This window comes from Ceratotherium simum, unplaced genomic scaffold (genome assembly GCF_057802395.1).
Source record: "Ceratotherium simum simum isolate JZ-2026a unplaced genomic scaffold, ASM5780239v1 HiC_scaffold_43, whole genome shotgun sequence".
Lineage (NCBI taxonomy): Eukaryota > Metazoa > Chordata > Mammalia > Perissodactyla > Rhinocerotidae > Ceratotherium > Ceratotherium simum.
In genome coordinates, this window is record NW_028261259.1 from 602,127 (window position 1) to 625,033 (window position 22,907).

At 52.8% G+C, this 22,907-nt stretch overlaps 1 protein-coding gene, 1 long non-coding RNA gene and 4 other non-coding genes across 10 annotated transcripts; 3 read left to right on the forward strand and 3 right to left on the reverse strand.

The window, feature by feature from the left end:
- Positions 1-1,554: 1,554 nt before the first annotated feature.
- On the reverse strand, positions 1,555-1,627 carry TRNAK-CUU (transfer RNA lysine (anticodon CUU)). The gene has a single exon. It is a non-coding gene; the product is annotated as a tRNA-Lys (tRNA).
- Positions 1,628-2,091: 464 nt separating this feature from the next.
- TRNAA-UGC (transfer RNA alanine (anticodon UGC)) lies at positions 2,092-2,163 on the reverse strand. Its single transcript has one exon. It is a non-coding gene; the product is annotated as a tRNA-Ala (tRNA).
- Positions 2,164-3,565: 1,402 nt separating this feature from the next.
- On the forward strand, positions 3,566-15,001 carry TRIM7 (tripartite motif containing 7). 5 transcript variants are annotated; one of them, XR_015551161.1, is made up of 8 exons: positions 4,531-5,222; positions 6,136-6,231; positions 10,089-10,319; positions 11,016-11,038; positions 11,327-11,442; positions 11,906-11,941; positions 13,393-14,221; positions 14,397-15,001. XR_015551161.1 is itself a non-coding variant. In XM_087428146.1 (8 exons), the coding sequence occupies exons 1-7, from the start codon at positions 4,716-4,718 to the stop codon at positions 13,902-13,904; spliced, it is 1,521 nt and encodes a 506-aa protein (XP_087284272.1). In that variant the 5' UTR covers positions 4,531-4,715; the 3' UTR covers positions 13,905-13,944; positions 14,043-15,001. The 5 variants fall into 5 exon arrangements, 4 of the variants coding, with proteins under 4 accessions (XP_087284274.1, XP_087284272.1, XP_087284273.1 ...); XM_087428146.1 differs by having other exon boundaries at positions 13,393-13,944; positions 14,043-15,001; XM_087428147.1 differs by having other exon boundaries at positions 13,393-13,944.
- On the reverse strand, positions 10,266-18,191 carry LOC147911310 (uncharacterized). The gene is made up of 3 exons (XR_015551162.1): positions 17,407-18,191; positions 11,189-11,922; positions 10,266-10,772 (listed from the first exon to the last, which is right to left on the reverse strand). It is a non-coding gene; the product is annotated as an uncharacterized LOC147911310 (long non-coding RNA).
- TRNAT-UGU (transfer RNA threonine (anticodon UGU)) lies at positions 17,166-17,238 on the forward strand. The gene has a single exon. It is a non-coding gene; the product is annotated as a tRNA-Thr (tRNA).
- A 1,699-nt stretch (positions 18,192-19,890) lies between the features above and the next one.
- Positions 19,891-19,962, forward strand: TRNAP-UGG (transfer RNA proline (anticodon UGG)). Its single transcript has one exon. It is a non-coding gene; the product is annotated as a tRNA-Pro (tRNA).
- Positions 19,963-22,907: the final 2,945 nt, after the last annotated feature.

A 22,907-nucleotide genomic window follows, 5' to 3' on the forward strand; every position in this document is an offset into this window, starting at 1 on the left:
ACAAGATACTCCACAGAAACAGGCCTGAAAACAGAAAAAATAATGTCCTATAGAATTGAAATAGAAACCATAATTGAGAGTGACACTGTGACCTTCAGAATCTTTTGTCGGAGTATGCTCCTGTGAGGGTGCCCTGTAGGCCCTGCAATGGGTATTATCTTGTAGGACAGGCAGTGAGCGCCCCTGGCAATGTTAAAGGGGAGGGGAGGTCACATGTTTAGCTGTATTGCTAAAGCAGCCCACTGCCACCAAAGCAGTGGAGAAGCAGGCAATCTCATTCATGGCGGGTGGGAGGAAAGAGCCTGTAGGATCCACAGCTGACGATTTGCCTTAACTACATGCTTAGTAACTGCAGCATTGATTGTAATAACAAGAGACTGGAAACAGTATAAATATCCATCAGTAGGTGATGTGTTAAACTGTGATTCATCTACAGTGGAATATTATACAGCTGCAAAAAAAGATTGAGGAAATTTTCTGTCTGGAGGTGGAAAGATCTTCAAAATATAACAGAGCTGTAATTATCTTTTTGTGTAAAATAGAGGAAAATAAAAATATATTTGCATCAAAAGAATATGTATGCAGACACGAAAGCTGTTACCTAAGGAGAGAGAATGAAAGTTAGATGTTTTTCACTGATTCAATTTTCACTGAAAAATGATCCAATTTTTGAACAGTATAGTGTATTATTTACTCAAAAGATATTTTAAAAATTTGTTTTGTGGTGCAAACTCTGTGGAAAGTGGTATGACGATTCTTCAAAAAATTAAACATAGAGCTATCATATGCTCAGCAATTTCACTTCTGGCTATATACCCAAAAGAACTGAAAGCAGGAACTTGACAGATATTTGCACACCCATGTTCATAGCAGCATTATTCACAATAGCCACGAGGTGGAAGGAACCCAAGTGTCTATTGATGGATGATGGATAAACAAAATGCATATATACACACAATGGAATATGATTCAGCCTTAAAAGGAAGGAAATTTTGACCCATGCTGCAAGATAGATGAACCTTGAAGATGTTATGCTAAGTGAAATATGCCAGTGACACAAGGACGAATACTGTGTGATTAGTCTTATATGAAGCGCCTAGAGTAGTCAAATTCATTGAGACAGAGGTAGAAGGGTTGTTGCCAGGGCCTGGGGCAAAGAGGGAAAGGGGAGTTAATGTTTACTGGGTACAGAGTTTCAGTTGGGAAAGATAAAAAAGTTCTGGAGATGGATTGTGGTTATGCCTGCACAACCATGTGAATGTGTTTAAAGCCACAGAACTGTACACTTAAAAATGGTTCAAATGGTAAATTTTATTATGCATATCTTACACAACTAAGAAAAACTCATTTTGTTAGCAGATAAAGGATAGATTAATCAATGAATGATCAGGTAGCCACAAAAAGCTCAAATGAACATGTATTGTACGCAGGAAATTTCCATTATAGCATTTCTTTATTTTTCCAAAAGCGGGTGAAGCAATGCATTGTTTCATGTGGCCAATTCTAGTTTCATGTGGCCTATCCTAGTTGTTCTAGGGACAAAAACAGAACGCTCGCCCAACGTGGGGCTCGAACCCACGACCCTGAGATTAAGAGTCTCATGCTCTACCGACTGAGCTAGCCGGGCATCAACGAGGAGGTGGGCCTTTCAACAACCCTTAGTTCAAGATAGGATTCCGGCTGTATCCAGCTCGACGTCTGACCTGGGATTTGCTAGGTATATGATCAGGCCACTGAAGGGCTTTTAGCAGCCCAGAAAATACAAATTCTGCCGCTGGTACCTGACAATCCCTCCCACTCCTCTCCATCTTCTGCTTGCTCTGCTCTGCCAGCAAACCTGGCCTTTTTGCATTCCCGGGAACCTGGTGCTGAGGAGGGAAAACATGCACATCCTGATGCCACGGGCGCCTCACCCTTGATTTTTAATCCGGAGTTTAGAGGCAGCGATAGGGGCTTGGAGTGAAGGGGGCCCGCCGACCCCTCCAACCTGCGCAAACTCCAGGGTCTGGGGTGTTTCCCGGGGCTCTGCAAAAACGCTGTTTCGAAACTTCGGAGAGGAAAAAAATAAAGAACAAGGGACGACACTTGCGCTGGAGATGCCGGGGATCGAACCCGGGGCCTCATACATGCAAAGCATGCGCTCTACCACTGAGCTACATCCCCATTCCCTCGCCTTTTCTCCGTATGCATTCTTACCCATTTGCTCCAACAGGGCGTGAGTGGGCAGCTGTCATCCGCCAGACACGGCAACCCGGAGGCTGTAAAGCCTGGTGGGCAGCCTGGCAAGCTGTTCCAGGGTCCTTTACTGGTTCCATGAGAGCGGACCTCGACTGAGGGACGCCCGGGGGGAAGATAGAGCCGGGAGAAACACCTGGAGGCAGCGGTGGAAAAAGAAGGGGAAGTCATTGGGCACGATGCCCAAAATGAACTGTGAGCTGAAAACGGAAAGTAAGGAAGACTGTGTGCAGGATGCTACGTTTGTTAAACGAAAAGAGGGGGGAATGTAGTAAAATATATACTATTTGTATAAAATAATTCAGAATTGCAAAGTTGATTGCTTGGGATTGGGAAGGGACTGGGGCGTACGCGATGGGTAGACTTTTCACTGTGAACTACTCTGTAAAACTGATTTTTGAACCACGTTTAAATCAATTCAATCCAAGAAAAGTTGATCGAGCGCCTACTATGTACCAAGAACTGCTTTAGAAAACTGGGGATCCAGCTGTGAACAAAACTGACAGTGCCTCTCCGCTAACAGCTTGCATTCCAGAGGAAGTAGAATGCTCTAAAAAAAATGGAGCCAGCGTTGAGGGAGAGCGTGGTAAGGTGTGATTTTAAACAGTGTGGTCGGGGCAGGCTTCACTGAGAAAGGGGACATTGGAAACAAGACGTGAAGGAGGCCCGAAGTGAGCCATGCAGGTATCTGGGAAAACAGAGGTCCAAATAACGGGAACAGCCAGTTCCAAGGACCTAAGGTAGGATCTCTGACATGTTGCAGGAGTATCAAGGAGGTCCATGTGGTAGGAGAGGGATCAACAGGGGAGAGTGACAGGAGATGTGGGTAGAGAGGCAGGGTGCAGGGGATGGGGACCAAGAATGGGTAGGGCCTTTAGACGATTGTAAAGACTTCGATTTTTACTCGGAGAGAGATGGGAGCCACTGGAGGGTCTTGAGCAGAGGAGGGCCATGATCTGACAACATTTTAACAGGATTGTTCTTGGTAGAGAAGATAGGGCAGAGGACGGGGACAGAAGGGGAGAGAACTGTCTGGATCATCGGGTCATTGGAGATGATGCAGTGGAGGAGGCGAGAGAGTGAGGAGATGCTGAGGACTGGCGGTGGGGTGTGAGCAATATTTTCGTTTTGGAGTCACAGAGGAACTCCCTAGTTTTGGCCTGAGTACCTGGAGGGATGGAGTTGCTGTTAAATGGGGTGGGGGTGGAGAAGGCTGTGGGAGGAGCAGATGGAAGGGCCGATCGGAAGTACAGTCGTCGGCACCGTGAGCTGGTGACGCCCTTAGAACACGCAGGTGGAGATGCTGCGCGGGATTTGGATGTGGGAGCCAGGCATCCTAGGGGACCTGGGTTGGGGATATGTATTGTGGCGTCAGCAGGGAGAAGGTCTTTCACGCCGAGAAAATGGAAAAGATCACAAGAGAGTGAGTATAGGCAGAGGTCCAAAGACTGAACAGGGGTAGAGAGAAGAGGAGGAAACTATAACGGAGGCCCCAGAAGGAGGTAGGAGGCCATGGCGGTGGGAGGAGAGCCTGGAAAGCCCTGAGAAAGGGTGTCAGGAAGCAGGAAGCATCAGAGGAGAGGGCAGGTGAGGTAGGGCCTGAGAAGGGGCCTTTGCTTTTGGGTTAGGATAGCTGAGGTCACTGGTGACCTTGACAGGAGCGGTTCCTGAGGAGGCTGGGGGTGGAAGCCGAACCGAAGTGGCCTCCGGAGGGAATGAAGAGAGCGGGGGTGGAAGTAAACAATACTGGCAGCTCTGGAGTGGGGCTGTGGAGATGAACCGGAGGGACAGTAGAAGATTGGGGCTTTTTTGGGGGGGGGTGGAATAACACCGAGTACAGCGGGAAATTTTATTGTAAATGTATCACTCGTTCAAAAACAAAAGTTAAAGAATAAACAAAGAGGAGGACAATCGCGGGAAAGGTAGCTACAGAATTGGATACAAGGTCACGCTAGGGGGTGGGGGTGGGGCAGGAGCCAGGTTCCAGACACTAAATTTAGCTCAGCACAGGGCCGGGACGAACCCGCACTCCGGGAACCTGACACTGCGGCCTGGGCGTGCTGAGTCGGCCTCGGGCTGCAAGAGGGAGCGGCGCCCAGCTGGGCCTGTGCGCCCACCTGTCCCGGCCTGTTTCCCAGGACTGACTGGGTCGAGCCTGTATAGGCTCGCGGCGGGGTTGAGCGACGGGTACGACGGAGATAGGGCGCCGCGGGACCACGAAGGCCAAGGCCGAGGATTGAGGGGCCCAGCGAGGGGCGCAGGGCGCTGGCCCGCACGTGCAGCCCCTCGCGCTGTGCCGCCCAGCCCGCCGTCCACGCGCGCCCTCTCCTCCGCTTTTGCAGCCGGCGAGCGTCAGCTCAGGTCTCCGCCAGCCCGGCGTCAGCCCCGCCCTTCCTCTCTCCGCCGGCGCTCGGAGCCGCCTACTGTCGGGTCCCGTGGCCTCCCCCGCACCGCCAGACTTGCTAGCGCCGAGGGGGCGCATGGCGGTGATGGGGCCGCGAACCGGCCCAGGCGCCGGGGCCGAGGCGCTGGCACTGGCGGCAGAGCTGCAGGGCGAGGCGACGTGCTCCATCTGCCTGGAGCTCTTCCGAGAGCCTGTGTCTGTCGAGTGCGGCCACAGCTTCTGCCGCGCCTGCATCGCGCGCTGCTGGGAGCGCCCCGGCGCGGGGGCCGCCGCCGCCCCCCGCACGCTGCCAGGCCCGCGGCCCTGCCCGCAGTGCCGCGAGCCTGCGCGCCCCGGCCAGCTGCGGCCCAACCGGCAGCTGGCCGCGGTGGCCGCGCTGCTGCGGCGCTTCAGCCTGCCCGCGGCCGCGCCCGGGGAGCGCAGGCCCCCGGAGGCGGTGGCGGCCGGGTGCGCGCAACACGGCGAACCTCTCAAGCTCTACTGCCAGGACGACGGACGCGCCATTTGCGTGGTATGCGACCGCGCCCGCGAGCACCGCGCGCACGCCGTGTTGCCGCTCGACGAGGCGGTGCATGAGGCCAAGGTGAGCGCCGGCCCCACGCTTGCTGGTCCCCGGGACCCCCGTCCGGGTCCTGCCTTCCCGCGCACGCAGTGCAGACGACAGGCAGGCAGGAGGCCCGGGTGAGCCAGTACTGACTCCGAGGCTGAGCGCGGCTCTCCCTCTGTCACCCGCACAGCGAAAGTACTATCCTCTCCCACCCACCTCCGATTTCCCTCTGGGCCCCATGCTGGTCCGGCTGTGCGATGCTCCACAGACTTGGAGATTTTCAGTCTGTAAGTCCCTGGCCTCTAGCCCTGTCTCCGTCACACCCACACGACCGCTGCCTCTATTCTCAGCCCTTTCCCTGGGCGTGGCTCTGTTAACGTCCCCACCTTCGGGGGCCGAGTGGGACGACTCTCCCAAGAGGTCGGGCTAAGGGGGTGGCTCCTGGGTCGAGTGGAGAGCCCAGAGCCAGTGGAGAGCCCAGAGCCATCTGGGCTGTGTCAAAGCTGTCGATTCTGGGCGCCCCCTTTCCTGCCTCCTGGGGTGTGCGCGGAGGTCTCGGGCACACAGTCTCCAGTCTTCCTTTGCTCCTTACTCTGCTTCAACCCTCCCACCCAAAGGGTTTTCTGCTGGCGGGGAGGAGAGCAGAAGAGAGGACAAGGCAGGTTGGGCTGCTGGAGGCTTGCGTTTCAGCTTGGATCGTGCGCAGACGATCTTGGGGAAGTGAGACCCTGGGGCCTTTCGAGTCACCCTGCAGTTTCTCTGTATCCCTCTGTGCAGTCTGCGCCGGCTGTATCCATCCCGAGGTCCAGAGATGGCTTGAACTCGGCCTCCTCCTCATCCTGCTCCAATGAGCAGGGCCTTCCCTTTCTCCTGCACGGCTCCAGGAAGGCACATTTGGGGGTCTCCAGAGTCCCCTCCCCGCAATGCCTCCCTTCTTATCCTCCCGCAGGAGGTCCTGGAGTCCAGGCTGAAGGTCTTGAAGAAGGATCTGGAGGACTATGAGGCATTTAGTTCCACTGAAGAGAAGGAGAGCAAGGAGCTCCTGGTGAGCTGAGCAACTCCCAGGTGGGCCCTCTGGGTGACAACAGAGGGCCACCCACCCCCCTGGCTCTGTGAATGTGCTATTGGAGTGTGTGTCTGTGGAACAGCAGAGGTGGATTTAGAAAGATAATAGGATGCATATTATATAGCCTGCCCATATAATTTATTATATAACGAGAGATTTTGAGAGTGGAAAGGAGTGCTGCAATAATCATTCTAGAACAGCTGGCTTAAACTGGAAGTGTCCCAGTGAATCAGGATGTATAGTCACCCTAATGTTACATAACACCCAAATTAGGGCCTGTGGAGCATCTTGTAATTGAATGTATTAATGTTTCTGCAGAGAAATATTTGAATATTCATATCAAGTGGGAACATAAATACAGTAAATGGCCTCATGTCAATACAGGGCATGTTTTGCCACCAAAGGGTTATGAAAAACGTTTTTTTCATTTTTAGAGGTTTTTAGGTTTTGGAATTGGGGCTAAGGAAGAAGGGGCTCAGGAGGTGTCAGAGCTGCTCCCCACCCACCAGAGGGCAGGAGGTCTGGGCACTTGGGTTTCCAGCTGCCTGTGCTGCACATCCGAGTGTGCCTAGCACCCCCTGGTGGATTGGAAGGATATTGTGTCTTCCTTAAAGTGACAGGAAAGTGAAATGTGGCTCATTTTGGTGAAGGTGGGCAAACGTGACCCTTAACTTCATCTGATACACCTGCATCTGATGCACATCTCAGGCCTTCCCATCTGATCATTCACTTCCCTGCACAAGGGAGAGCTCACCTCTCGCCCCTCCAGACTTCCATCCTTCTCTGCTGGAGAAAGGAGTAAGCCTGTGGCTCTTCAGCGGCTGTACATCCATGACCCAGAGGGCGTTCCACAGCAGGAGCAGCTTCGTGGGATCAGACTCCATGCCCCATGATACTGCTTAGCACCTTCCACTCTGTCCTCAGCCATCATCCACTCCCCCCCACCCCCCTCTGGCCCACACATTCTTTATAATTACAAAATACCTGCTTAATAAAATAGCAGAGGCAGAGGACAGCTATTGCTGCATGATAACACGGAGAATGAATCCTTTTATCTGGAAATGCTCTTATCAGTTAGAAGAGTGGTTCTCAACTAGGGGCAATTTTGGCCCCCAGGGGACTTTGGCAATGTCTAGAGATATTTTTGGTTGTCAACACTGGGGCAGGAGTGCTACTGGCATTTACTGGTAGAGTGCTGCTTAAACATCTGTTTTGAGAGGTTTGGTGGATTCGATCAGAGATGTAAAAGAAACTTTCCAACCCAGACGAATGGACTGAATGTAGACTTTATTATATAGGGAAGGGTAAAGGCAAAGGCAGCAAACAGATCCGAATAGGTCAAATATCAATTGGGAAAAACATCAGGTTGATCAAAAAGGGAAACGTCAGATCGACCAAGATAGAAGCAGATCCGAATAGGTCAAATAACAAGAGGGGAAAAACATCAGATCAATCGAAAAGAGAAACATCAGATTGACGGAAAAGAGAAACATCAGATCGGGTACTCACAACATCCACGCCCTTACACCGGGGAGAGTCCCTTCAGTTGACATGGCTAGGCGGGAGTTCCGATCGACAGTGGTCCTGGGCAAGGCGTCCCCCCCACAGGTGAGACTCTCATCAAGCCCCAGTCCTCAGCAGCTTATATAGTAGGCGCAAGTTTCAGAGTAAGCTTTCGCAGAGTAAGCATTTGGTGTTCTCATGCACAAATAGTTATCAGTGTTGTACGTGCATTGAGTCCCGTGGCTATCGTCCCAGCCTGGCACAGATGGCCAGTCCGCTCCGCGTTATGACGCCCAAAGAGTCTTGTAATCTTATAAATTGCAACTATCTCCGTGGGAGAAGGGCCAGTCCCCGAGAGAAGGGCCAGTTCCCACCACACAGAAAGCTGCTTTATATTTCTTTGTGTGCTGGTGACTGTAGGTCCATGGAATGGCCAAACATGGCTGTACTCATGTTAAGACAACATCCTACAATGCACAGGACAGCCCCTCATAACAAAGAGTCACCTAGCCCTAAATGTCAATAGCGCCGAGGTTAGGAAACCCTGATGTAGAGTATTTTGGCACATATTGTTCCACTTGTGTTATTTCCTTGGGAGGCCATATAATATAGTTGCAAGAAGTTCAGACTTTGGGGTCAGACTCCCTGGGTTAGAACTTGGCCTCCCACTTACTGGCGATGTGCCTCTCTCTCTGTCTCCTCGTTTGTAAAATGGAATGAGGGTTGTTGTCAGTGTAAAGTGATAACATGCTGCTGCTGTTGCTGGCCCAGCATCCAGTGATGAAGGTCCTGGGAAGCCGTGGCCTGAACCCAGGTCTCCTGACTTCAAGACCCACTCGCAGTCTCCTCTTCCAGCCATCCCTTCCTCCCCTAGAGTTTTCAGGGAAGAGGAACTTTGACAGTTGAGCTTGTCCTGGAGGGACACAATCCTTCTAACTTGTCACTGGCCGTGAGAGCTTTGCTCCTTATATCACGTGGAGTACCTCCTGCGTGTTCACATAAAGTCAAGAGGATCAGGAGCGCGAGTCTGTGTCTGAAAACATGGGGGTGAAGCTCTGTGGATAATGGTGACGGGAAGAATAGAATGTGAAGCTTGCACACAGCATATTCTCACCCAGGTTGTGCTGTTACCTCTGGTCACTGGCACTGATTTTCCTTTCTTCTTTCTACTTTTCTACATTTGCTAGATTTTGTATTATGAGCATGTGTTACCTTTATAATTGCTAAATGGAAAAGGTGCTCTTTAAAAAGAAGTAAAGTGAAGAGTGAAAGTTGGAGAGGTGGCAAACGTTACAAAACAAAATTCAACTGAGTAAACTTTAAAGATCTTATTGGCTTTATTCAACAATTCATGAACCAGGCAGCATCCCAGCTGGCAGAAAGAAAGGACCCCCAAAGAGCTGTACAAGGCAAGAGATTTTATAGGCAGAAGGGAGCAGGAAGAAGGAGGTCATACTAGGCAAAAAAAACGGATTGGTTATTGCAAGGTTACTCTACCTGTAGGGGACGGCAGGGCTCTATCAGGCAGATGACCTAACTAATGCTGATAAGGCAATTCCTAATTGGCTGGTTTAAGATTCTATTTCTAGGGGACCTGACATTGTTATTAAGTCCAAGTTTGATGGTGTGGGGGTTAGTTAGCATGAGTTACTCCATTTTGGGCCTGCTTTTTTTTTGTTTGTTTGTGTTTTTTTCTTGTGAGGAAGATCAGCCCTGAGCTAACATCCTATGCCAATCCTCTTTTTGCTGAGGAAGACTGGCCCTGGGCTAACATCCGTGCCCATCTTCCTCTAGTTTATATGAGACGACGCCACAGCGTGGCTTGACAAGCAGTGCATCAGTGCGCGCCTGGGACCGAACCCGAGAACCCCGAAGCGGAGCGCACATACTTAACCACTATGCCACCGGGTCCACCCCCTGTTGTTTTTAACAAGAAATACATGTGTTTGGGGAAGAAAAAGTGACCTCAGTTTAATCCTTACGGTGGCCACAGGAGGCACTAATTTATCCCTCCCACTTTTCAAATGAAGAAACTGCAGCCCCAGGTGGTTCTGGGGGATTTGGAAGTTGCCTTAGGTTGGAGGGAGAGCCTAGGTCCGTAGAACACGGCATATCTGTGACAGGGGAGGCGCGAGCACATGTTGAGGCTGCTTTGTGCTCAGAGTTAGGATATTTAAACCAGAGCGTGTGCACAGCGGTTTAAACCTCGGTTGCCTGAGCGGTGAGGGGGATTGGGGCCCTGCCCCATGGGACAGCTCAGAGCCTCCTGTCCAAATGCCACATCTCCATGCTGGTGTCCCCTCGCCTCTTCAATTTCTCCTCTCCTGGGACAGAAGCAGATGGTAGCTGAGCGAGAGAAGGTAGGGGCGGAGTTTCAGGCGCTGCGGGCCTTCTTGGTGGAGCAGGAGGGCCATCTCCTGGGCCGCCTGGAGGAGCTGTCCAGGGAGGTGACACAGAAGCAGAATGAGAACCTGGCCCAGCTGGGTGGCGAGATCGCCCAGCTCTCTAAGCTCAGCAGCCAGATCCAGGAGACCGCGCGCAGGCCTGACCTCGACTTTCTCCAGGTAAGTCTGGCTCAGCCTGGGGTTTGAGTCTTTTATCCTGCGGCACCGTGAACGGCAGTGAGAACACAGTCAGATCCTGTGAGTTTAGTAGAATCACACTATCTGGGGCCGAAGAGGTTGAAAGGGATGTGATAAAACTTTCTTGACCATGAGCCACAACAATATACCTTACATTGTATTCCAGCATATACACACTTGAGACAAAAGTCTCGGAAAATAACACTTGCCTTTACTATATGTGATGCACTTTTATGTTTGCTATTCTATTTTATTTCCTTTTAAAATAGTCACAATCCAGTAAATAAACTTCACAAGTCACAAATGGATCAAGAACAGCCATTGGAAAGACACTGGTCTGAGTGACCAGTCGTTGCTTAAGGGCTGTGACTTGTCTTGAGTGGTGTCAAGAGCAGAGGCATCAGTGGGTCCTAGCGTATGGCTCCAGTGAAAATTCTGTAATGGAGAGAGCATTTTCAGAGTTGTGGGAAGGGTCAAGGGGTCCCCCACATTGACGAGACACCCAGTGGCCAGCCACAGCGGGAAGCCATTACCCCTGGGCCCATGCAAGAGGTGGGGCTTGGTCCATCTGCTTATTGCTTATTCCTCTGGAAGCAGGGCAAGGGCCAGTTTTATTTTCTCAAAGGTGAATGGAGGTTACCTGATGCTGATTGGGTTTTCTTTCATCTTTCTTTCCAGGAATTCAAAAACACACTAAACAGGTGAGTAGACCTAACAATTCCTTGGGCCTCTCTAAGCTGGCTCTTCTCCTTTTCCACTGAGCTCTCTTCTTCATTCTCTACCCCACTCTCTCACCTCCTGAGCCCCCCACTGCCTTACCTGGGTACCTTCTGAGGCAAATGTCCACCTACCTGGCTGTGGGTATTCCAGCAAAAGGTCAGCCCCTCCTTTTTCCACTTCTCTCCACCAAGAGGACCTCACCATCCTAATTGTCACAGGTGGGAGTGTGACAGTGTTTGTGGGCCTTCCTCAAGGTCTTTGTCCTGCAGGTGCAGCAATGTGCCTGGCCCCAAGCCAACCACAGTCTCTTCTGAGATGAAGAATAAAGTCTGGAATGTTTCCCTCAAGACCTTTGTCTTAAAGGGGATGCTCAAAAAGTTCAAAGGTATGTGGGGGCTGGGCCATTCAGGTGGCAGGGTGTGTTTCTGGTAGTTGAGGGTCTGGAAAGGATGTGCCTTTCCAGAAGCTGTGTGAGAAGACAGGAGCTGGGATGTGTCAAGGCCAGACTGGTCCGCAGGGAGTTGGCAGGTCTTTCCAGGCCCCCGCAGGGCACGAAGGAACAGTAGCGGTAGAGGGGTGTTGGGGCAGAAAGACGGGTGAGGAGGGAGAGTTCAGTTCAGGCAAGCTCCAGGCAGAAGAAGGAGGACCGGGGCAGGTAGAGCTAGAATACTGGCCCCTTGCTGCTCCCAGGCTTGACCCAGGTCTGCACATCAACTCTTGGCCTCTGGGGTGTCTGGGGAGTGAGGAGCCAGTGGGGCTATAAATGTCAGAGGAGGTGGTGACACTGTCATTGCCAGATAGATCTCCTGTGTCATTCATGCACACCCTGCTTTGTTTTTCCTCCTCAGAGGATCTTCGGGGAGAGCTGGAGAAAGAGGAGAGAGGTATGATGGTTGTTGTGATTATGAGTACCCATTATTTGGCTACTTAGAGTATCTACTCCCTGCCAGTGACTGTCTCTCTGGGCTTTATGTATGGTTGGTTCCTTCTGCCTGCCTGCCTCAGCACCTCTGCTGTCTGCTCCCCTTTCCTTGTCATCCTCACCTCCAAGTTCTGGCTCCCTCAGGCCACAGGGGGGCCTGTAGGCCTATAAACTGTGGGTCAGTCACTTGGACGAGCATCTCTCCTGTCCCCACTCCCAAACAGACGGAGGATGTCCCAAACAGGACATCCTGTCCTGGGCATGGGATGTGTGCAGGGGTCAGGGGAAGTAAGAGGAGACTGAATACGGAGAGGCAGGTGGTTCTTATTCCTGCAGAACTCTGGGGTGAGTGGGCTCCAACCCCAAGAGGAGGGCAGGAGAGGGGAGGGCACATATTCCTGATGCTGATGACCAACCAAACAAAGTCAGAGTTTACCTGGGAAGATCCTAAACCAATTGAGTCAGACCATGCCCCTCCTCTGCTCAGAACTCTGCGACAGCCCCTCTCATTCAGTAAAGTCCTCACCGTGGCCTTCCAGGCCCCATGGGATCTGGCTTCCCTGCACACTCTCTCCTTGGCTCACTCTGTGCAGCCACACACCCTCCTTGCTGCTCCTGGAATGCACCAAGCACACACCTACCTCAGGGCCTTTGCATTGCACTGTCTGTGCCTTGACCTGGAATACGCCTTCCCCAGACAGCTGCATATCTTGCTTCCTCACCTCCTTTATGTCTGCGCAAATGCACCTTTTCAGTGAGGCCTTCCTTGGCTACTCTAGTTGGAATTACAGCCTGTTTCCCTGGTCCCTCTTATCTTGCTTATCATTTATTGTCTCTCCTCTCCCTTCCCCCAGAAAGGAAGTTACAGGAGGGTAGGGACACTGGGCTGTGGGATTCCCAGGGCCTAGAACTGGCCTGGAACAGAGCAGTACTTACAACACACGTGCATATTTTAACTTTTCATTATGTAAAAATTTTAAAAATACACTAAAGTAGAGAGAAGAGCATAACAAATATTGTGTACTCATCATACACCTTCAGCAATTATCGACTCTTGACTCATATTTTTCATAAACAACCTTACCCACTTCTTCCTACTGGATTATTTTGAAGCAAATCACAGATAAGTATCATTTCCGTAATGTCGCAGTATGTTATCTCTAAAGAGACTTTTAAAAAGATAACCACAAAACCATCATCATAACTAAAAACTAATGATTCTTTCCAATAGCTAGTGTTCGAAATTCCCCAATTGTCTTTTAAATTGAATTTGTTGATCTGTTTGAATTGGGATCCAAATCAGGTCCATTTGTTTGATTTCAACACGTACTTGTTGAGCGGAGGGAAAAAATAGGTAAGGGGGGGGCTGTGCCAGAGGCCTGCCTGGGACGTCTCTGCCTGTCTCGGCCGCAGTGGAGCTGACCTTGGACCCGGACACGGCCAACCCCCGCCTCATCCTCTCTCTGGATCTTAAGAGCGTGCGGCTGGGACAGCGGGCCCAAGACCTGCCCAGCCACCCGCGCCGCTTCGATACCAACACGCGAGTCCTGGCGTCCTGTGGCTTCTCCTCGGGGCGGCACCACTGGGAGGTGGAGGTGGGCGCCAAGGACGGCTGGGCCTTCGGCGTGGCCCGCGAGAGCGTGCGCCGCAAGGGCCTCACCCCCTTCACCCCGGAGGAGGGCGTCTGGGCGCTGCAGCTCAACGGCGGGCAGTACTGGGCGGTGACCAGCCCCGACCGGACGCCCCTTAGCTGTGGGCACCTGTCCCGCGTGCGGGTGGCCCTGGACCTGGAGGTGGGGGCCGTGTCCTTCTACGCTGCGGAGGACATGCGCCACCTCTACACCTTCCGCGTCAACTTCCATGAGCGCGTGTTCCCCCTTTTCTCTGTCTGCTCCACCGGCACCTACTTGCGAATCTGGCCTTGAGGGGCATCGGCCCGCCTCCCAGACGGGATGTCAGTCAAGGGTGAGCTCCTCCTTGTCCTGCTGCTTATGGGAAGGGATGTTGCTGTCCACGGGAGCCTCGGGGTCACTTTGGGTCTGCCCTCCACTCTCCTGCCCCAGGCTGCCTTAGAGGGGCTTCTGCAGACCACAACATCCGAGGTATGAGAATGGGCAACTGGGGAAAAGGCTCAGTGATCAACTGAGCAGAGGAAGAGATGCCTAGGACCCTTGGGGCCTGTCCTCTGCCTGTTGTCCAGGGGCGTGTGCATTTGGCTACAGTTGTGAGGAGGTACACACAGGTGAGGACAAGAGCCCAGCTCCTGACAGGTGCTTCCTATCACTGGGGCTTACTGCCCAGACTCAGCAGGGCCTGGTGCTGAACAACACCACACCAGGTCCTGTGCTGTTCTCAGTTGCAAGGGGGTGGTTCACACCCAGCCAGCCAGGTTCAGTTCTGCTTTGCCTTCTTGTCAGGTGCGAGCCTTGCCTTCAGAGACCTGAATCCAACTGGCCCGATGAAGTCATCTACTCAGGGAGGAGCACTGTACTTCCAGCTCAGAGGACAGCCTGGGCCAGAACTGGAAGGAGACCCTTGACCTGTACATGAGGAAAAGTCCAGGACAACAGCATGTAGGCACTGCTGCCCTTCAGCACTCCTTAACCCGATGATACAAAGTGACACATGTGTCCTCAGCCACAGTGACAGCCAACACCTGTTTTCACAGATGCCTAACCCCCTTTCAAGTGCCAAAGTACAGTCTCCCTTGGGTAAGGAGACCAGAAATTCTGGAATTTTGAAACACAAGACAGCACTTATAATTTTACAGATGCAACTAACACCAGAATGGAAATGCACAGAGCACAAACATGCCCCTGACAAATCCTTTCTGGAACTTGCCAAATGTATGCCAACAGCAGAGGACCCTGGTGCCAAGGCCTGCTCAGCCTGTGCCCTGGACGGTGTGATCCCCTTGGCTAATTGTTCCCCAGCTTCAGTGTGGCTGGGATTCTGGGAGGGGTGGTGGGCTGTCCCTTGCTTAGTGTTCCCCAGGGATGGGGGGTGGGGAGATGGAAATACAGACTGTGAGCTCATTTCTAGGGTGGTTTGGCTCATTCTCGACTCCCCCAGGCTGAGTGCAAGAGCACAGGTGTGAGCAAGGGTTTCTGCCAGGCTGGTGGAGTATGTGTGTTCATGTGTGTGAGAAATGTGTGCACATGTGTTTATATCAGACTGCAGGGGCAGGGGGCATGTGGATCTTGGAGAAGGCATTTATGAGCACATGCATAGAGTTTAGGTGTGGCAAGCAGACTTTGGTTTCCTCCCCTGCTACCTGGCTAGATGAAAGCCAGTCTCAGACGTAATTCTGTCCTGCACAAGTTGTTCAGATAGATGTGTTGGCATCCAGGGACAGTGACAGTCGAATAGTCTGCAGGTGTCATAGAGCCTCCGTGTTCTGTCCCTTGAGAAGCAGCTTTGCATACACTTTGCATACGTGGTTCTTGTAGGGCAGGCAGGATACTGTTCTAGAGGCAGACCCAGTGCACATAGCACTAGGCAATCAGAATCCAGTGTCCTACAGGCTGGGGACAGGACCATTTAAGAGTCTAGCCTACAGCAGAATCCAGAGGATGAATCCGATGTCTGTTCATATGGACAGTACCTCTAGAACACTGTAGCCAATCCATGTATTTGAATACCACTGATTCCCACAAGGAAACCCATTTTCTAACATTCATTTGCTAATGAAATTGCCTAGTTTTACCATCAAGCCCTGATGTTATCTGGGCTCATATGGCTTTTGGATTGAGTGTCACAGTTACCCCTCAGATCATTTAACAACTGTGCTGAAGTACTGCAACACATATTACAGGTCACAGAAGGTGGGGTGTCTCGTGGAGGCGCCTGGAGGGCCAGCACTAGGGACCGTAGGGATGGCTGTGTGTGTATTTTCAACAGCTGTGTTTGTGAGTGTGGCCATGTGTCTATCAGAGGAGATGTGTTTGCAGAGTAACTGCACAGATATCTGTATATCTGAAGAGATACAACAATAGCTACAGGGGCAGCCATGTGTGGAGGCTGAAAGATGTTCTCTCGGTCATCAAGGCAGCATGGTGACTCTGGATGTCACAATGTTGGTTTGAGAGTATGCATGTGTGTGCGTTTCCCTCTCCCGTCCTTTGGGCATCATAAGGTCTCTGAGATCTCTGGTCTCTGAGAGCAATGACTGGCCTAACTTGGGCTCTTCTGACCCCACCCATTAGTCCCAGATCCTTGTGAACTGCAGGTCCCTCCACTAGACCCTCACACAGCTCCTCAGCATCCAGACTGGAAGGCACCCATGGCCTGCCTCTGGCCTGGCCACCCAGTGACCTAAGCCACCTGGCCTTGCAGGGATCACAGGGCAGGTTGGGCCACCAAGCCAAGGTCCATCATCTACAGCCACCACTTTCTGACCACTGCCAGGCTAGGACGCCTGTCCCTCACCTGGGCACTCACCCTCCATCTCTGCCATGACCCTGCGGGGCCCTTTTGGGGGCCCTGACAGGACCAGCTCCCCAAAAGTCCAAGGCAGACTCTAAGGGTTGCCTTTTCGTAATTTGCCTAAAGGTGCGGTAGGGGCTGGGGGTCCCCAGCCCTGACCCAATCCTTCTCAGCCCTGTTACGTCCTCACACCCCGACCGTCTGATTTCCCCATCACTCTCTCTCGATCAGCCTCTCCCTCCTGATCCCCCACTCCTTCCTCACCGCCCAGCCCACCTCACCAGCCCAGACCTGGATTCCCCTCAGGACAGGTCTAGTGACACCCTACCCTAACTCCTCTCTCCAGCCCTGACCTCGGACCGCCATACTTACGCCAATGAGCCGCATACCGGCCTGCGCAACCGGTCCTCGCCTCCGACCCCAGCCCCACCCAGGACCCGGGCCCTCCTCGCACTCCGCCTGCCGGAGGCCCCGCCCTCCCGCGGCGCGCCCCGCCCTCACCCCATCCCCCACAGCGCGTGCTCGCGCGCTGGCACCGCCCGCCGTATCTCCGCCGAGCTCCCTCCCAGGATGAGGCTCGGCCCACGGCACCGACGCTTATTGACGCCGCGGGTGAGGCGGCGGCGGCCCGGTGAGACCCTCACCGGCTGAGAGACGCCGGCCCCGCCTCTTGCCATTTAGTTCTTCCATGTAGTTGTCTGCGGCTGCGCGGCGAGGCTAGCTGCATCAACTGCTCGTGCGCAGGAAGTCTGCTCGCAACTGGCTCCATAGCTCAGGGGTTAGAGCACTGGTCTTGTAAACCAGGGGTCGCGAGTTCAAATCTCGCTGGGGCCTTGATAACTTTTTTCCTTTCTCCAGCCTTTCCTGAAAGGTGGAGAAGCGGAAGATGCCCAGACCAACACGAATTTCCACCTTTCTGGGAGATCAGACCCCAGCGGAGCTTCTTGTTTTTTGCCTCTCAGGTGGCCGCCGCCCAGTGGCCCCTCCCTCCCGTCGGCTTACTTCTCGAAGAGCCAGACTCACTGCGTCCTCGGCCTTGCGATCACAGGCTCCGCACCTTAGGTCCTACGCGCCTTCTCTCCCGTGGTCCCTCGCTCGCTTCCTTCTGCGCGCGCTCTCGGCGAGTTCGGGGCGGGTCTTTCCGTTCCCCTCCTGTCGTCCCACTCGGACCTGGGGCTCGCCCTCCTCTCATTCTTCTTCATTGCGTGGTGACTACTTTTGCACCCCCTAAGCACCCTGGGAATCTACTGTTTTAGTCGGGAGGGGGCTATGTTTAAGCCCCCGGGTACACGCCGTTGGTCCCGCAATCTGGCTTCTGTAGTAATCTGGCCTTCCGGTAGGGCAGGAGCACAGAGGTCCACGCATCCCAGGCCCAGTCGCGCAAGTGCCCGAACACGCCCGCGGGCTCCTGGCCTATGGGGGCGAGCGCGTTCGGGTCGGTCTTGCTGCAAAGTCTGGATGGGAGCAGGCCTGTGTGAGGGAGGGAAACGGTCCCCCCTCCGCCACCCTACTCACCCACTCCATTCACCCCTTCTCCGGCGTCTAAGCGGGTTCCCGCGAGTGCTTTCGTCTCCTTGCGTTCTGTTTTCGAACCCTGAGCGGCCCTAGAGCACCGCCGGGAGTCAGCCTGTCCCCAGGAGGCGCGGCTGGAGACGGGGCTCCTGCGGTCTGGGAAGGTGCGGCCGGGCAATGGTCAGCCTCTGCCGAGGCCGAGGCCGCCTGGGGCGTTCAGGTTCGCCCAGGCCGCGGCAGGAGGGCGCCTCGAGACACCCCCCCAACCCCCCGGGCCTGGCTCTGCCCGTCAGGCAGCGCCCCCGCTGTTCACAAGGATTTGGGCTCATTTTGTACACTTGCCTTCCGTTAGCAGCAATCAATCAAAGTCAGAAGGTCAGGGGCCGCCGGTGGCACAGCGGTTAAGTTCGCGCGCTCCGCTTTGGCGGTCCGGTTCGCCGCTTCGCATCCTGGGCGCGCGCTCGTCAAGCAGTGCTGAGGCTCGTCCCCCATAGAAGAGCTAGAGAGACCTACAACTAGGATATACAGCTATGCACTGGGCCTTTGGGGGGGAAAACGTCAGAAGGTCAGCATAAATTAGTTGTGTGTCTTTTTGTTTAGAAGAAAAACTAAATGGTTGTTAAAAAAAAAAGACTGGAAGAGAATGTGACAAAGTCATTAGGTCAGTCTTTACTGTCACAGATGTGGACGTCTGTTTGCATTTTTGTTTATATAATTCCATAGAGAAGAAAAGCGATAGTGACGAGGGGCCGAGGACGCACGGTCGCCGACCACAGAGGAGAGCCCACCTAAAGCTCAGTGCGCGTGGGGGGAGCCAGGACGACGCTGCGTGGGCAGCGGGCGCGCCGGCATCGTGGTCTGCGAGGAGGAGGCCGAGAGGAGGAGCGGCAAGCGGAGCGGTCAGCGCACAGGAGTGAGCACGCTCGCGGAGAGGGGCAATGGGACAATGAGCACTTTTTCCCTCAGAGTGGGTTAACCACTACCCATCTCCCACGCTGTTGTGTAACAGCCATCTGTGTAGGGAATTTCTCTGCTGCTGGCACAAAAATAAACCTTTAGGCCAGCTCTGAGTGGATCTTCCTGAATTTTACAGCATGGGATCAGAATCACTGTTTTACGATTAAATAACCCAGTGCAATTAAATCCTTTGGGAGAGAGCAGGTCCGAGACGAGGGAGGAGGAGAGCGCTCCCACAGTCCAGGCCTCTGGTTTGCCGGCGCGGCGTCAGCTCCGGGGTAGTCCCGGGAGAGCGCGGCGAGGGCGGAGAGCTGGGCACGGGGCGGGCGCCGCGCGTGTGCACGCGCACGGGTGCGAGGGTCGGGGGCTGCGCACCCACCACCGCGGCCAGTCACTCTCGAGGCAGCTGGGTTCCTGGTGATCTCATTTCTCCCTTACATTTCCCTACATTTTCTGAACGTTTTGCAAATAAGTATATGTTGTTTTTAGTATCTTCATAAACCGATAAAGAAAAGCCCCCGCCCCTTTACCACGCGGCCCACATGAAGGGACTCTACCCGGGTTTCATTTCGCCAGTCGCGGCTTAAGACCCAGTCCGTCCCGCGTCCCCTCCAAGCCCAGCGTCCGGTCTCTCCAGGCGCCCTCCGGCTCTCCGGGTCTCTGCGCGCCGCCCCCGGGCCCCCAGACTTGCGCCTTATTTGGGCTCCTTTGGGAGGGGGCTCCCAGTCCCCAAAGAGGAAGGATGCCCCTGCCTGCTACCCCAGTAGCCCTAGCAGTGAGGCACTCATTCGGATTCCAGGAGATCTTAGAGAGGCCCAGGGATACGGAGCGTTTACGCTGCGCGAGCTACCTGGGGCTGAGAGTTCACCGCGGACGCGGAGACGGCCGGGCAGGGATAGGGTGGGCGTGAGGGACACGTGGTTCAACATGTCGGAAATTAAGATCCGCTTTCTCGGTGATGAAACGCCTCCCTATAGAATGGGATCAGGGACCCAACCAAAAGGTACTGCGGCAGCAGGCTCGTTGGTCTAGGGGTATGATTCTCGCTTTGGGTGCGAGAGGTCCCGGGTTCAAATCCCGGACGAGCCCGCCTTTCCATTTGCCTTAGCTAGTAGTAACTAAGTTTTTTTGCTTCTTGGACAGTTTTGGTCCTGGGCAGGCAGTGGACATCACCAAGAGTGCCGGGAGGGCTGGGGATCGGTAGGAAAGTGAGTGAGCCGCCCAGAACCGAGGTTCACAGGTGAGAGGTTGGCCGCAAAGCCTCCATGGGTGTTTCCTCTGGTCTGGGGCCGTCGGAAACTGTGTATCCGCCGTGGGCGGGAGGCTTTCCTAACAACCAGCAGTATTAGGGCTCGGGCGCGGATTTCCATATGCAGCGATTCGCCCGTTTGCCTCACAAGCGGAAGGACCTCTTCCGGAGACGGCCTGTGCGGCTTCCTTTGTTTCTTACCGTTTGAAATTTATTACATTGGGGTAAATTTGGAACTTTATGAGTCAAAGTTGGTCCCAGTCCAGGTTACACAGATGCACGGTCTCCCAGGGAGGAGAGAACGGCGTCTACACCGCTGGTTTCTCCGGCTCAGCCACGGGCACCTGTAAAGACCTGAACCCACCCCACTTGCCCTCAAGGACACGGGCGGCCGGAGACCATACAGAGCCGGGCTACTCCGCGGCCGCCGCTGCTAAAGCGAGTCCCAGACCCCGAGTAAGGGCGGGGACCCTGCGAGTGTCCAATTCCGCATAATCTTCCTTTTGTGATCCACAGGGAGAAAAAACGTAAAGCCTGCCCACGGACTGGCGGCAGCGGGATTCGAACCCAAGTCCCAGAAGAGAGTGGAGCTTCCATACAGCCCCGTAGACCACTCGGCCACGCTACCATGGGCCTAGGGGCTTCCAGATGTCTCTTTTCAGTTTAGGTATCCTCCCCAAGGTCCTCAGAAAAACCAAGTGCTGGGGCGAGTCTACAGGTCACGCAGAACTATACCCAGACCCGCCAGGTCAGCTGGGCCGGAGCTGGGCGTGGAATCCGGACTCCACCAGGGCTCTGACAGAGGAGGATTTTGGAAGTGCAGGCCCCATGCCCGGGGTTTGGGAAGGACGCTCAAGAAGTCACTCCGCCGTTCACCCTTGGGGAGTGGGCGTGGACGCAGGGGAAGCCTTCTACACTCTCACCTGTTTGTCTGTTTTTTGTTTTTTTTTTTTAACTGTGAGCGTGTATTGTTTTTACAAATTAAAAAAGGAGGGGGAAACCCTGCACTTCCTCTCCCAATTCTTTTTTTTTTTTTTAACCTATAACGTTGTCTTGGCAATAACACCGACACATTCAGAAGTGGTTCTTTAGTGATCACGTTGGCCTCCGTCCGTGCAGCTCTCCTGCCTGAGGCTTCCGCCCCGTACAAGTGTTCCAACCAGGAGTATGGAGACTTGAGAAAACACGCTTGATTGCACACTATACGGAGACCCCCCCCCGTCCCCATTATAAAAGTCCATTTAAAAAAAAAATAGCAAAATCTAGGAAAAAAAATGTATCGAAAAAAATTCACCCTCAAGCTCCAAACTCAGAGATAACCGTCAACGTTTGGTGGACTAATCTCCAGTTTGTGTTTCTGTTGAATTTCCCCTGCACCACTATGCCTATATTCTTAGTTGAGATCTTGCTGTGGATACAGATTTGAATCATGCTTTTTCAACTTAGATTTTATGTCATTAAACGTTCCCAAACCTCATTTGAACGGCTGGCTCAAATTCTAGAAGACGAAAGTAGCCTATTTTTTGTCCCTTGGGCCCTGACTCTGAATGGAAGATTGGAAGAGGGGAGGGTAACCAGGCTGGACTAGAGCGTTGGGAGCACTGCGGCCTCCCGGGAGGTCCAGGCCGGCGCTTGGTTTCTTAATGTAAAGGCTGCCGCACGCTTCTCATAACGATATGTAGCTGTCCTTTAGCCAATGCGTGTGTCTTTCAGGCCTCATAGGCCTGCAGAGATGGCCTCAGCTGAGTATCTGTTTTAATAACATCACCTTCCACTCAGTCATTTTAATAACAGGACCTTGCACTCAGTTATCTCTGCCCCACAGTGAGATCCTCAGTGTGGATCAGAAAATGTGTCTGTAAAACCACACAGAATCATGAACTGACCACAGCCCCTGCCGTTAGCAGGGCTCTTACAGTCTACACATCTCCCCAGCTTAGAGCATTAACGTCTTACAAGAGAATGCTGATTTGGAATGTTAAAAAACAAAACAAAAAACTTCATTTTGAAATAATTATAGATTCACAGAAAGTTGCAAAGAAATGTACAGGGAGGTCCCAGGCACCCTTCACCCAGCCTCCCGTGAAGACATCTTGCATGACTATATGTAGTACAGTCACAAAACTGGAAATTGACCCTGTACAACCCACAGAGTTTACTCAGATTTCTCCGGTTCTCTAGATAGCAATTTTATCCCTTGTATAGCTTCCAGTAACTGTCATCACAATTAAGATACAGAACCATGCCGTTACCACCTGGCTCCCTTGGACTACCCTTTTATCTCCACACCATCCCTCTAACTTCCCCTGTCCCCCATCCCTAACCCCTGGCAACCACAATCTGTTCTCTTTCCCTAGTTTTGTTACTTCAAGTATGCTGTATAAATGAAATAAGACAGTATGCAGCCTCTAGAGACTGGCTTTTTTACTCAGCATAATTCCCTTGGGATCCATTCCAGTTGTATGAATAGTTATCTCTTTTTATTGCTGAGTAATGTTGCATGGTACAAATGAATCATGGTTTGTTTAACCGTTCACCCGTTTCCTTTTATTCCTACTTTGTCAAGTGTTTTTATCATGAAAGGGTATTAAATTTTCACAAATGCTTTTTCTGCAGCAATTGGGATGATCATGTGTTTTTCCTCCCTTTATTCTGTCAATGTTGAGGATTGTTTTTAATGTTGAGTTTTTATAGTTCTTTATATACTCCAGCTACAAGTCTTTTGTCAAATATGTGGTTTGCAAATATTTTCTCCCCAACTAATTTTTGACACAGGTGCAATAGC

Bases quoted from the DNA above. Each gene is read 5' to 3' on its own strand.
- TRIM7 (XM_087428145.1), top strand. From the start codon at position 4,716: ATGGCGGTGATGGGGCCGCGAACCGGCCCAGGCGCCGGGGCCGAGGCG. The intron at 6,232-10,088 runs GTGAGCTGAGCA...CTCCTGGGACAG, and splicing joins AGGAGAGCAAGGAGCTCCTG to AAGCAGATGGTAGCTGAGCG. The intron at 11,942-13,392 runs GTATGATGGTTG...TCTCGGCCGCAG, and splicing joins GCTGGAGAAAGAGGAGAGAG to TGGAGCTGACCTTGGACCCG.